The sequence below is a fragment of the Procambarus clarkii genome, chromosome 22 (assembly GCF_040958095.1).
Source record: "Procambarus clarkii isolate CNS0578487 chromosome 22, FALCON_Pclarkii_2.0, whole genome shotgun sequence".
Lineage (NCBI taxonomy): Eukaryota > Metazoa > Arthropoda > Malacostraca > Decapoda > Cambaridae > Procambarus > Procambarus clarkii.
In genome coordinates, this window is record NC_091171.1 from 22,728,142 (window position 1) to 22,742,423 (window position 14,282).

The 14,282-nt window shown below is 39.3% G+C and overlaps 1 protein-coding gene across 2 annotated transcripts; it reads left to right on the forward strand.

The window, feature by feature from the left end:
• The first annotated feature begins 8 nt into the window (after positions 1–8).
• LOC123757929 (COMM domain-containing protein 3) lies at positions 9–13,767 on the forward strand. Of its 2 annotated transcripts, XM_069329533.1 has the most exons (5): positions 9–155; positions 279–508; positions 3,315–3,428; positions 8,228–8,355; positions 10,203–13,767. In XM_069329533.1, the coding sequence occupies exons 2-5, from the start codon at positions 346–348 to the stop codon at positions 10,377–10,379; spliced, it is 582 nt and encodes a 193-aa protein (XP_069185634.1). In that variant the 5' UTR covers positions 9–155; positions 279–345; the 3' UTR covers positions 10,380–13,767. The 2 variants fall into 2 exon arrangements, with proteins under 2 accessions (XP_069185634.1, XP_045597851.1); XM_045741895.2 differs by lacking the exon at positions 9–155 and having other exon boundaries at positions 203–508.
• Positions 13,768–14,282: the final 515 nt, after the last annotated feature.

The following is a 14,282-nucleotide window of genomic DNA, read 5'->3' on the forward strand; positions in this document are numbered from 1 at the left end:
GTTATGGTGTGAGGGTAAAAGGGTTAAGGGATAACAGGTTATTCATTATTATTTATGAGTACACTTTATAAACAACACTGTGTCCTTTTACCCTTCACTGACTTTGGCTTCGGTTTGGTGATGGGCTAAAGCTACTGTGCAAGTTTTATCGTCCTGTGCGTATTACCAATAATTTGTTTGTAATTTGTTTGAATATGTAAATTCCGACAGTATATTTCGCTTATTTTTAATGGTGATCAGGGTCGGGTTGGTCTACGAGTACGCTGATATTCGAACAGGTAGTGTACGCCTCCTTTGGATATCTGAAATGGTACCTCGTCAAGACCTCTTTAACAGCAAGTTCTGATGGATTTATCTTTGAGCATTTCTTCTGCCTTGCGATTGCTTGGTGACGCCTCCAAAACACAACATGTCACCTTCCAAGAGGTCCTTCATAAAGTGGCCCAAGACCTGAAATTTGAGAGCAAATCGAACACCATAACACCTGAGGCTCATGTTATCGACGGTGGTAAGCACATAGCTAGTGTTTTACTGCATGTATGTATATGTGTATATAATTTCCTAAGTGTAGTTACAGGATGAGAGCTACGCCCGTGGTGTCCCGTCTACCCAGCACTCTGTCATATAATGCTTTGAAGCTACTGGCGGTTTTGACCTCCACTTTTTTTTTTTTTTTTTGAGATATATACAAAAGTTGTTACATTCTTGTACAGCCACTAGTATGCGTAGCGTTTCGGGCAGGTACCTGGAATACGATCCCCGCCGTGAAGAATCGTTGTTACAACCAAGTACACATTTTACTGTTGAGTTACACAGAGGCTACAGTTAAGGATTTGCACCCAGTAAATCCTCCATGGCCAGGATACGAACCCATGAGAAAGCGCTCACGGAACACCGCGAGCGTTCTTCTTGTTGATGGTAGGTGCAGTTTGCATGAAGGGTTTGTACTCCCGATGACTGCACCAGTACAGATGTTGGTGGACGCGTTTATGTTGAGGGTGATCGGAGTTACAAAGGTGCTTGTTGCATTGTGCTGTAGATAGAGCAGCAGTGACTAAAACAGAGGTGTTTGTTGTAGGGAGACTTGCTGCACCGTAGGGTGGTATGTTGTGTTTATGGCGTCAGCTGATCCATGGTACTGCGACAAGGCAGTTGCTTTCCATGTTTAGCTGTTGGTGGCGCCGGGTATAAATGTGGCACGGGTCAGATGTGACCCAATTTGTTGGTCGACTGGAGATATTTAGCAAGTGCTTTGACTATTTCTTATTTTTCTTGTAACGAGTGGTCACCACCTCCTAATATATGCTCGATGGTAAAGGGTATTTTAAGTGCGATAAAGAATTGTTTGAAATTTACTCTGGCACTATGATGTCGGAAGCAGTACAGGAGATAGTGTTCGACTGTTTCAGGCACCTGATAGTGACAGCAGAGTTCATTGATGTCTGTTCTGTACTTAGAGCTGTGTGCTGCTAGTTTGGTGTGTCCCAGCCTTAATCTGGTCATTGTTACATCAATTTCTCTGCTGTTATATCGGACGTTTCCAAGTTTCCCATTTCTCTTTAATGGACCCATAGTGCAAAGATGAGCATAACGTTTTCCAGTTTGTTCCAACTGTCTACCACTCTGTTTACAAAAGAATTTTCTTATATTTCTCCGGCAGCTTTGTTTTGTTAGTTTAAATCTATGACCGCTTGTTCTTGAAGTTCCGTGTCTCAGGAATTCTTCCCTATTAATTTTATCGATTCCTGTTGCTATTTTGTACATAGTGATCATATCGCCTCTGTTTCTTCTATCTTCTAGTTTTTGCATATTTAATGCCTCTAACCTCTCCTCGTAGCTCTTGTCCTTCAGTTCTGGGAGCCACTTGGTGGCATGTCTTTCCACCTTTTCCAGTTTGTTTATGTGCTTCTTAAGATATGGGCACCATACAACCGCTGCATATTCCAGCTTTGGTCTAACAAATGTCGTGAACAATTTTTTTTAGTATTCGCCATCCATGTATTTAAAAGCAATTCTGAAGTTAGAAAGTGGGCTCCTTGCACAATGTTCTTAATGTGGACCTCAGGTGACAGTTTTCTATCTAGAAAATCCCTTTCTTTGTCAGAATTCTTTAAAGATTTCTCACATAATTTATAGGTTGTGTGGGGTCTATGTTCTCCTATTCCACATTCCATAACATGACATTTATTCACATTAAATTCCATTTGCCAAGTGTTGCTCCATATACTTATTTTGTCCAGGTCTTCTTGAAGGGCATGACAATCTTCTAGGTGACACACACACACACACATACAATGTGTATGTGTGTGTGTCATTATATTATATATAATAATAATATATTAGTTGTGCTTCAACTTACAGGTAAGCATAAAGTTTAATCAAATAAACAGGAGTCAGAGAACCTTCATATTTTATATAATTACCTTCTATTGGGTCTCAGAGCTGCAAAAAGTTTTACCTAAAAGTTGGCCATGCCATCAATACTTTTTTTTTTTCCAAATAAACCAAACCCTATTCTATCCTAACCTAACCTAACCATCTTTCCAGTTTCACCTTCATTTTGGCCATAATCACTGTTTTAGTCTTTCTACATAGCTTATGTTTCTTAGCACTGGTAATCAAATCATATATAACATTATATTTTCCTAATTAGTCTGTTCATGTACTCGCCTAATTGTGCTTGCGGGGGTTGAGCTTTGGCTCTTTGGTCCCGCCTCTCAACTGTCAATCAACTGGTGTACAGATTCCTGAGCCTACTGGGCTCTATCATATCTACATTTGAAACTGTGTATGGAGTCAGCCTCCACCATATCACTTCCTAGTGCATTCCATTTATTAACTACTCTGACACTGAAAAAATTCTTTCTAACATCTCTGTGGCTCATCTGGGCACTAAGTTTCCACCTGTGTCCCACCCGTGCTGAAGAGTTTGTCTTTCTGCTTGTGCTGCTTTAGGTGTGGAGAGACAACAGCTGCAGACAGTCTTTAGATCCTTGATAAGAATTTGGATTAGTTTTTTTTTAATCTACTTTCTTATTCTTTTTTTTTTTAGTTGTTTTATTTCAGTTTTCTGTTGTAACTTTATTCAGTAATTTGTGTAAGGGAGAAATGTGGGCGGAAGACAATTCTAAAACCTTGGTCAAAAATTAAATGTTAGTTATTCTGGATTAGAATATAGTGCTCTTATAATTGTTTATGATGCAACTGTAAAAATAGATTTAATGCAAATATTCTAACTTTCAAATTGCCTTTTGAAGCTAAGAAACTATCTGACATCAACTACAAAGTCTATTTCAAAATAAAATATTTTCCAGGTGTGGTAACCCACTGTCATGCTGCTCTGTCAACCCTGTTTGTGGAATCTGTGCGAGGAGGTCACAATACATCAGTTCTGACCTCGACTCTGGAGGATTTGAATTGGCCACCTGGTACATAAAGTGTAAATTTAGTGTAGTGTAAATTTTACAAACAACTGAGTGGATTGTACTCCGAGTTGCCTTCTTATTGTCTGTCTGTATCACTGCATTTCTATTGGATTTTTCTTGGTCAAAGTGGTCTAAAAACTTCAGCTACCAGCGCCACTAAAGAGGGGGCCAGGGTTTTGAACTCTGGTAGGCTTTTCATGACCTGCAAGGACCTGATGTGACTCAAAATGGGTGGAGCTAACCAGTTGGCTAGCAACAAAGAGCCATTGAGGACCCACTAGAAAGAGATGATTCATTATATTCAATGCTAGTGTTTTTTTTTCTTTACACAGGTGGGTACAGGAACAGACAACTGCTGACTCCTGCTAACAGGCTGAGAGCTTTCCCTTCCCATAGCTCATGGTAAGCCTTACCCACTCGTTTTCCCTGGAATACGACCCACCAATCACATAACAACCAGGTAACCAAACACTGCTGTATGAACAGAGAAATACAGTTAAGGATTGGCACCTAATCAAACCTCACATGCCAGGATACGAACCTAGGCCAAATCACTTGTGAAGTGCAAGGAGGGGTTGGAGTGCGTTACCACTGTGCCAAGGATCTAGCACAAGGATGAATAAGCACTATGAATGAGTTCAACTAGACTTAATAAATACTGTTATGAGAAAGGCATTATTATTTATATTTTTTAACATATTCATTTAAACAAATTGTAATCTTTGCGTATTTTGTATATCTCCTCTGGCTTGTTCCCTCAGAGATGCTGCTTTCATAAAAGTATGGCTTCAGGCAGAATATTTTTCCAACATTATGGATACCTTAAAGTGTTCAACACTTGAAGGAACAGCAGAAAAGTTTGCCAGAGAACATTATAATAACCAAGCAAGCGTGCAAAGTAAAATAGTTGACACTTTCACCAAGAAACTAAACTGTATTGAAAAATTTTGAATTAACAACAACAATAACAGCTCAATAAGGGAAGCAAGTTGTAAGAATTATAAAAGAATGGGAATGTAAAGGTGAAGAAAGTGAGGCACCCACCAGGTAGTTCTGGGGTGTGGGTGTAGCCAATTAATAAACGATGAGGAAGGAGTGCCCATGTTGCCCCATTTTGTAGTACTACGGTGGGTGGATGAGATAACTACAGTACTGCTGATGAGGGTGGATGAGAGAACCACAGTATTGATTCTGTTGGTGGATGAGATAACCAATTACTACCTCAATAATAAATTTTTAACAAGTGTGAAAGATCTTTAAGAGAAAACTAGATCATTTTCTCCAAGGAGTACCAGACCAACCGGGCTATGGTGGGTGTGTGGGCCTGCAGGCCGCTCCAAGCAACAGCCTTGGAGACCAAACTCTCACAAGTCAAGCCTGGCCTCGGGCCGGGCTTGTGGAGTAGAAGAACAACAGAACCCCATCAAGCAGGTATCAATCAGGAAAAGTTTTCTATGCATCTTTTCATAGGCAATCAACTGCCAAATACTGTACCATGTACTATATATAGTACTATTGCACTGCAGTTGCTCCTGAGAAAATAATTGAATTGATTTTTATATCAGACTATGAGCAGCGGTATCTAACTGCCTGGTTGAGCAGGTTACCAACCAGGTCTGGTCAGACTCTGGACAATGGGGACATTTAATTCCTGGAAGCAACAAAAGGTAAAGATCATAATTACAGGCAAATTGAATGCTTGTACAGGATGATGAGTAAAATGCATTTATGCATTTATTAAAATACACCAGTGTAGTGATTTAATGCAGACCACTTTAATAGATCCAATATAACTTACACAAGGGGCAACAGCTTCAACCTCAACAAGCAGGAGATGCTTTTTCACTCGTAAGGTAATAAACCTATGAAAATGCCTACCAGTCTTAGCCATAAGGGTCAAAATAGAACTCCAGGTCAAAGTTCAACTGAAACAAATAAAAAATAATGGGAGTTCTTTTGATAAGCTGCTGGCTACCTGTCCCCATTGAGGTCAATCAATCTGAGCAGGAAGAATTAATATATTAATCTCCTTCAACTGTTCACTTTTGTTCACCCAGCAGTAATTGAGGACCTTTTTGAAAACCAATTCGTTGGTTGTGTTTCAGGGAAAATTAATACGGTAAAGCTTAAGATGAGCAATGGAAAGGAAAATGAGAAACCTGCGAACAAGAGTCAGAAGTACCCATCTGTGTACAAAAAAATGATGTCCCCAAGTTAAATTCAGAAGTAGTAAGAATACTCGGGTCTTCACGCCTAGTAAGTCGGATTTGTCCCTTTCTTTGTAATGTATTCAGAGCTCTCATTCTGCCATTCCAAGAGACTTTTTTTTTTTTTTTTTTTTTTTTATAGATATATACAAGAGTTGTTACATTCTTGTACAGCCACTAGTAAGCGTAGCATTTCGGACAGGTCCCTGGAATACAATCCCCACCGCGAAGAATCGTTGTTACAAACAAGTGCACATTTTACTGTTGCGTTAAACAGAGGCTACAGTTAAGGATTTGTGCCCAGTAAATCCTCCCTGGCCAGGATACGAACCCATGACAAAGTGCTTGCAGAACGCCAGGCGAGTGTCTTACCACTACACCACGGAGACTGCTTATGTAGACTGTAGACTGTGTAGCACTGGCACAAGAGTCCATCTCTGCAGATTTCATTTGAGGCTTTGGAGCTATTAAGAGAGAATGGACATGTTAAGAATGCCTGCTAATAAGCCCATTCCCTTCTAGAATATCTAGTAATGTCACATTTGTGGCTCCTAATGGAAATGCTGAGTTAACCTTGTTGTGCTAAATACAAATACTGTATACTTGCATCATCTCATCACATGCACCAGGCAGCATGACCTTTCTCATCCCAGGGTCCACCAGCTCTTACTCTCCTCATAGTGTACATCCTGACTGGATTCTGCAATGGTTTGGCCAGTAAAGCCAGATTGTTCAAAAGTTAAATCACTGTCAGTCTTAAGATCATGTGATCCAACAAACATTTGGGTGCCTTATAAGTGTAGTCTACTTATAGTCAGTGTGACTTCAAGAGTGTCGAGTCCCTTTTTTTCCCTCAAGTGATATCTGGGTGTCTTTTGAGTGCAATTTTAAAAAGTGGCCAGCTACAGAGAGTTCTTTGGCTAAAGACTGGCCACTTAATTACCAGGATTATCATAATGATACTTGCCCTACTCAGCCGAGCCTGGCCTCAGGCCGGGCTTGGAGAGTAGAACAACTCCCAGAACCCTCTCCAGGTATGCTTCAGGTATACTTCACTTTAGGGCCAGGTACAGCAAAGTTATGTACTCAAGATGCATAGTGGTGATCCCAGCAGTAGGCATTTAATCCCAGAGAAGATCTCTGACTTTTCCATATCCAAATTTAGGACAAGAATTAGTTGAGGCCTTAACTTGGTTAGCTAATTGTCATGCTGCAACCTACTCATCCTTTCCTGCTTAGGTTCATTGACTTTTGGATTGTGGGCCTCTGCCCTGCTTATGGTAGTGACAACAATATCCCCTCAAGGCCTAGGTAGATTTATGAAAATTTTCCTGTTCTTACATTTCCTAGTGGTAGAACAAGGTGAGATCAGGCTTGTTTACCTCACCTGTTAATTTGAATATCATTAATACCATAAATAAAATTGATATAAAATATTTGTGTATTTTAGTCACAAAGCAAACAAAAATTAATTCTGCCCTTTTTTCCATACATTAATTTGTGTCTTATAATTAATTCATCTTATTTTATAAAAAAAAATTACATTTCAAATAAGAAAAACTTTAGTGTTGAATGTAACAACTCTCTTCTTTCTGTTGGGCCCTTTGATGGCTCCCTGGATTCATGAAGTGAAATTACCAATAGAGATAATCTGGTCCATTCATAGAGGCACAGGGACCTGGGGAATACTAGATCAACCCAGACCAAGGTGAAATACTACCAGAAATGTAGAGCACTCCAAAACATACAATTGGAAGGAAAATATTAGCAACCCTGAGAACTAAGAACACAGGAGTTTAGTCATTATCACCTCTAGTTACACACCCCTTCCTTATTGTGAGGTGACAACCCCCTGTAGCTTTGTGTCTGCCCAGTGATACTGAATCGGTCAAGTGTCTCCAAATAGCAAACTGAAGCTGGGAAGGACCCCGTGGTGGCTCCCTGGGGTTTTCTCACCTTGGAAAAACAAAACAGGACTTCCCATGAGTGGAGGAGAACAGCAACCAGTAACCTCAAGAGAGAGGGAGATCAGCACCGGGAACACCCTACCCAATGCCACACACAATTTCTACACACGACCAAACCATTACAAGAGGCATCCTGAACAATAATACCTAAATAATCATTAGATACAACAACAATACAAGATTAGACATAGGTGAAGCACTAAATATCATTATCAAACACTTTCATGGGGTAGTTTAGAACAAATTATATGCCTGCATGATAATAATATATACCCAGTAACCTATTTGAATGTCTGAAAAACATGCTCAGAATGATACTTTTCTCAAGTTCAATGTAAGTCCTGTGTTAAATTGTTGTACAATTCAATAAAATGCAGAAATATCTACTCCAGAGAGCAGATAAACAATACAAGAAACTAGATCTATGGTAAAGTGGTGCCTTTAACATTTTGGGCAAACCTGTGGCTCCACATACTGTATGTTGAGAATAGTTATAAATATTGATAAATGACTTGTGTAAAAATATGTTTTTTGGCCTCTACCAAGCTACTTGAACATGCAAGTAACAATAAAATGATAAAAGTACTATTGTATTATGTCTATAAATGCACATGCATCTTGTTTTCAGAACGTATAACTGAAGCACTTCGAGAACTTGAATCATGCCGTCATCTGATTCACTCAAGACTTGCTTCTCTTGGAACATATCCTCCACACATTGTTGATGTCGATTGGAAGTTGTACTACCAAGTTAGAGTAAGTTAGTGTTATTATTTATAATAGCAATGTATATTACAATTCTGTACATAAAAGTAATTCAACAGCATACACTTCCTCCTGCACTAATATACTGTACACCTAAAAAGAAACAATGAAAACTAAAATTGATGAGTAAATCTTCATATGCTCAATTTTCTGTCACACGGTTGGAGACCAAGGAACGCCCCACAGAATACATCTGGTGATTAATAACTTGCCTATCACTTTCTCTAAACAGGTTTGAATGCTGTTTATTTAAAACATTTGAAATTACTATTTACATTTCTTTATTTGTGCTTATGCAACAGTAATTTAAAAATTTTGATTACTCCATGTAATTACACATACAGGTATTACAAATTATCTATATAAATAAGGTAAATAAATAAGTAAATAAAAAAATTATTAAATTACAATTTTATAATTTATGCACATTACAAAATGCTTATACTGTACAGGGTTCTCACTATCATGAAAAAAAAATTCCATGATAGTGAAAATTGTCTTGAATATGCCAACTAAAACATCATACAGTACTGTACTGTATATGACTGACATTTCCGTCAACAAACACAGTCGTTTGATTTATTTATCTCAAACAAACAATCTTTTTCATTCAATCTATTTTTATTTCCAACAAGATAATATACTTTGCAGTATTACTAGGCATTAAAGTCCAATTATGCTCAGTAAGATTCCTTATATTTCAGATTATTGCTGCCTTTACAGACAATTTTGTAGGGCGAATTGAATACTCACAACTACATTTTCTTTATTTACTGGAGGATGTTAGACAGCTTACATTATCACTTGTGTAATAAATTCTTTTTTTGGTTATTGTTTTTCTGAGATATATACAAGAGTTTTTACATTCTTGCATTTTCACATTCTTGTACGCATAGCGTTTCGGGCAAGTTCTTAATTCTATGATTCCTGGAATACGACCCCCACGAAGAATCGGTTTTACAACCAAGTACCCATTTTACTGTCGAGTTAAACAGAGGCTACAATTAAGGTTTTGCGCCCAGTAAATCCTCCCCGGCCAGGATACTAACCCAGGACAAAGTGCTTGCAGAACGCCAGGCGAGTGTCTTACCACTACACCACGGAGACTGGTGATACTGAAACTGATACACTACTGAAACATAGTAGTTATTTAATGACAAACATTGGGCCATCCTGTGATGTCTCTTTGATGTTAATAGTACCATTTATGTCTAGGCAGTATAGAAGGTCAAAGTTAGAGAGATACACTTTGCACCAAAGCAGCACACACTCACAGTTTGATTATTTGTTTTACAACAAATTTTGTTTTTATCTCATATAATAAATCACAACAGGTTTTGTTTATGCACCTTTCAAATTATAGGACTGTACTTAGTGTCATCATGTTTTATATTTTCTTGGAATTCATAGTTTTGAAATTAGTAGGATCATCCTATTTATTCATGATAAACTGTAAATTATATATTTTCCACCGCTCATGTGTGGTGTTAGCATCTGCAATGTGATGTTATTATTTAGATATTTACCCTTGTCATTTTCCTTTTCATTCACTCTTTGTTTTTTCTAAGTTTTGTTTACTATTTATAATTTGATTTGTTGGTAGTATCCAGTTTGGTTTACAGTTTCATCCCCTTGTTAATCCAGTTATGCATTTTTAGGTACCATACAACATTTGTATTGCTGATAAATTCATGTCCAGATATTTTGTCCGTACTGTACTGAATACATTTGTTACTGTACTTTATATTGATGCAACTGAGCTGATAGCATATTTTAACTTAAGAAAGCAAACAATTTTTGTTTTATGCTAGAAATTTTAACCAGATTCTATTTCACAGAGTAGTGCTGGTCAGGAAGGTGGTGGAGCTATGTATTTGGTAACACTTCACACCGAAGAGTCCGAGGGCAAACGAGGAAAAGTTACATTTTCATGTTCGCTGGCCCAGCTTACTCACCTTGTCACGCGCCTCAGGCAAGCCACTCGCTGCATTCAGAAATATGCAAACAGTAGCTGATTATGGTGGATATTTAGGCGCTACAATACTACCAACTCATTTGTCGTACTTGCTCAGAATCATCCGGTTATGGTGCTAGGGCCAGTTGCCTTCAACTCGGTATTTATGTTTCACATAAGGTATTTATGACATTGTGTCAGAAGGGTTTGTATGGTATTAAAGGTATTGATTATTATGTGCTATTATTATTAGTCAATGATATGCAAGATCGTTTTTGCATGTTGTAATCAGTATTTTTAACAATACAGATTTTCAAGACACTACAATACTGAACAGTTTCTAAAAATAATGTGACTTGTTGCCAAAAAACTTGATTTGTGTACAATTAAGAATGATGTGTGTATAAATAATGAAAAGTTAAATGATGCTTAGTTCTTATGTGACCTGCTCTAATTATTAAATGTAATACTGTAATTAGAATTCAAATTTGTTGATATTGTACATCTATTTTCATAGATCAGGTATATGGTACTTCTATCAAGAGCTCCAAACAGGTTTTTTTCTTTGATGAAATCAAGAGACAAAGTAAAATTACATATTTTACTTAGGATTTTGCTTTAAATTATATATTTTATTTGTATGATAAACTAAAATCTCCTTTGCAATCTTATTTCTGGGCAAAGCCCCTTATGACTCCCTTTAGCTACTATACTGAGATAGTACATCTACTAGGTCACATCAGCCGTGGTTATAATAGGCCTACCAGGGACCCGTGCCAAAACCTGCCCCACTCAAAGAGGCACAGGGAGCTGTGACATCTATTTTTGCCACCTCACTGGGAAAGCCAAGCAGAAAGTCAGCGAGTAAAAGCAAAGCACTGCTGACTTCAAAAGATACCAATGCCTAAAAAAACACCTAGAAAACTTCCTCAATTGAACCATCATGAGCTTGTTTGCCCCACCTCCCCCACTCATTTGAGGGGGGGGGGGAGTGGAGGTACTTCACTATCAGCCGGCATCTCAGCCCCAATTCTACTGCTTATGTAGTGGATACCAGATTGCCTCTTTTTCTCTGCTGACTCTGGTGTTCTGTTTGCTTAGTAAAGTGGTGGTGAATTCTTTTAGTGGCATTTCTTGTACACTGCAGTACATCGTGAACCAATTTTGTGTGTGCTTGGAGCTGCATGTGCACAGGGTTACCTTCCTAGTGTAACTCAAGAGCTAACACTAGGAAGTAACCTAGTAACGAAGTAACCTACTCAAGTAACCTTTCCTTAGCTCCCCAAGAGGTCGTCTTCACTTGTAGTGGCCCTCACCTAGGATGAGTCAGGGGACTTGAGAACTTCCTGTCTTAACTTATGTCAGAAGCAACTTTGGCTGGCGAGACAAACTGGTGGTGCATGCGCTTCTCTCAGTGCACTGAATTTGACCTTTACAGCCAAATCAGTAAGGGCAAAGACCCAGGGAAAAACCTCACAGAACTCAGGGTCATAGGGGTCACCAACCCAATAGGCGGAGGCAGAAAGAATGATAATTGCCAGGTAGCAAAGACTATGAACACACATCAAGCTCGCAGATGGCGAGTGTTGGCTTGATGGGCCTTCCATAATGGATCACACTGGAGACCCGTAAAGGGATTACCCGAGCTTGAAGGCTGCTAGCCAAGCAGGAACCCTAGGCACTGGGGCCACTTGCCAGAAGAACAAACACCAATCGTAACCAAAACAATCAGATTACAAATGGCAACTGTGTTACATCATAAACACATATGTGAACTGCAGTGTGCCCAGTACAACCCAGCCAAGAGCCCAAAGAGAGTAGTCAAAGACTCCTGAACAACCCAAGGTAGAGCTCTCCACAGTAGCCTGGCTTCTTAAGGACTAACTCCCAACTCCCAAACACACCAGAGAAGATAACTCTGTCGGTGCAAGGCAGCACTTGCAGGCACCTAGGAAAGAAAATCCTGAGTGCATGCAGGATTTACTACTTCAAAGGAAAATAGGGAAAGAACTGTTACTTAACTAACAACAGATCCTTGGTGCCGATCAGCTGATTGTCCGTTATGCCACTGTTGCTCTGACCCGTCATCACAGCTCCTCCTCCTCCACCTGTTGCTTGATGCTTGTGTCTGTCACCTCTCCACTCACTGGACCAGTGGCTCTGCCAAACACTACTGCTTTTATCACTTCACCGGAACTGTTCCTACCCACACTTGGGCCACTGTACTGCCCAATATATAACTGCAAATGTCAATGGAGAATAATCACTGTCCATATGAAATATCTCCCAGTGCAGGTAGGCTCTTATACTTCATTACTATGCTCACACTATCTGTTACCGAGTAATCGCCGAACCCCTTGGGTTAGCTGAGGAAGTCAAACAGTGACCTTTCACACACACACAGTATCTGCTCATCTGGACAGACACTGCCCACACTAGGTCCCTAACCATTACTTGCTCCCACGATGCACTAACCTTTGCAATTCCTTGAGAAATTGACGGGTAACGCCTATCTGAGACTAGTTAGGCTGCTCTTTGCAATGTCTTTTAGTCAGTAGTGATCAACAGAGATAAAACTCAATGTGCAAATGACGAATTCTGCAAAATTCGGGATCATCGGCTATGTGTACCCATCAACCACCAGTTCCTGAAGCTCAGTGACACCTCATAATCCAATGAGAGGTCACGATGCCCTCACTCACTGATGACACGACCTTTGGTTATAGATTTGGTTACATCATCACCTGTTATCAATCATCTTTCCTCTTCTCATCCTGGTTCAGAGCCCTCGTCTCTGCTCCTCTCTAGGTGCCGAATTTTTTTTCAAGCAGTAACACCTGCAATCACCATCTTGGAAAATGCCTCTAGGCTACTCCCTATTGAAAATTAAAAATTTAAATTTCTTAAAAGTGCTACAACTCACAGCCTTCCTATAACAAAATATTCTCTGGGCTATCTAGTATATACAGTGAGATGGGGAAAATGATTCTTGAAGCCGGGAATGGGACTGAACGAGACAGCAATCATAACTATAATTTGTAGAGTTGTTTGCTGAATTTGAGGCTTCATTTTCTATGAATCCTCCAGTTGTCTGTAAAGCTTTACTGACTTTCTGGATGCTTCACCTGTAGGGTGGCAAATTGTCACTCACTCCCTGCACCTCTGTGAAGGGACCAAGTTCTTACTCTGGTCCCTGGAAGGGCAAACAGAACTTCCACAGAACTTCCACTTGACATCTGATGTGACCCATTAGCATGGAGTATTCTCAGCAAGATAGCGTAAAGGAGACACCTGAGCAGTCCCAGAAAAAAAAAAATCAATCTGGATGTACCATTAGGTCAATTTTTTCCCAGAAGTTAATGTGACTATATAATACTGCAATAAGTGTGCAATGTTGCCAGTGGAATAATTATATTATGATGTTTAACAAAATAAATAGGTTATAGAAATGGAGACTTTAATATTATCATTTCCCATAGTCAGGGACAGCAAGTCTTTTAGGGTTATCGAGGATTGCCTGGGCCAAGGCTTGACCTTGCCCCATGATGCAACCCACACAACAGGTGCCCAGCTCCTGGGTACCTATTTACTGCCAAATGAACAGAAGCATAAGATATAAGGAAATATGCCCAAATGTCTTGTCCTGCTTGGGAATCAAACCTGGGACCATTCAGTTTTGTGTAACCATACTGAGGACTAATATTTCCTAAGCTATTTGCAAGTACAAATAGCTTATAATTTGTGTCACTGGATTACTCATGTTTGGAGATATGTGGGTGAGAAGGATTAATGTAGATTAATACAGATAATCCATGCTATTGAACAAATCCACAAGGGCTGTGACGAGGATTCGAACCTGCGTCTGAAAGCATCCCAAACGCTGCCTTAATCGACTGAGCTACAACATGGTATAAGAATTGCAACCAGAAATTCTACTGAATTTACTTGGATCCTGCAGACTCTG

What these genes read in the sequence shown, in the direction of transcription:
- LOC123757929 (XM_069329533.1), top strand. Translation starts at nt 346, where the DNA reads ATGGATTTATCTTTGAGCATTTCTTCTGCCTTGCGATTGCTTGGTGAC. An exon ending in GGATTTGAATTGGCCACCTG is followed by an intron (nt 3,429 to 8,227) that starts GTACATAAAGTG and finishes TCTTGTTTTCAG; the next exon opens with AACGTATAACTGAAGCACTT. An exon ending in AGTTGTACTACCAAGTTAGA is followed by an intron (nt 8,356 to 10,202) that starts GTAAGTTAGTGT and finishes TCTATTTCACAG; the next exon opens with AGTAGTGCTGGTCAGGAAGG.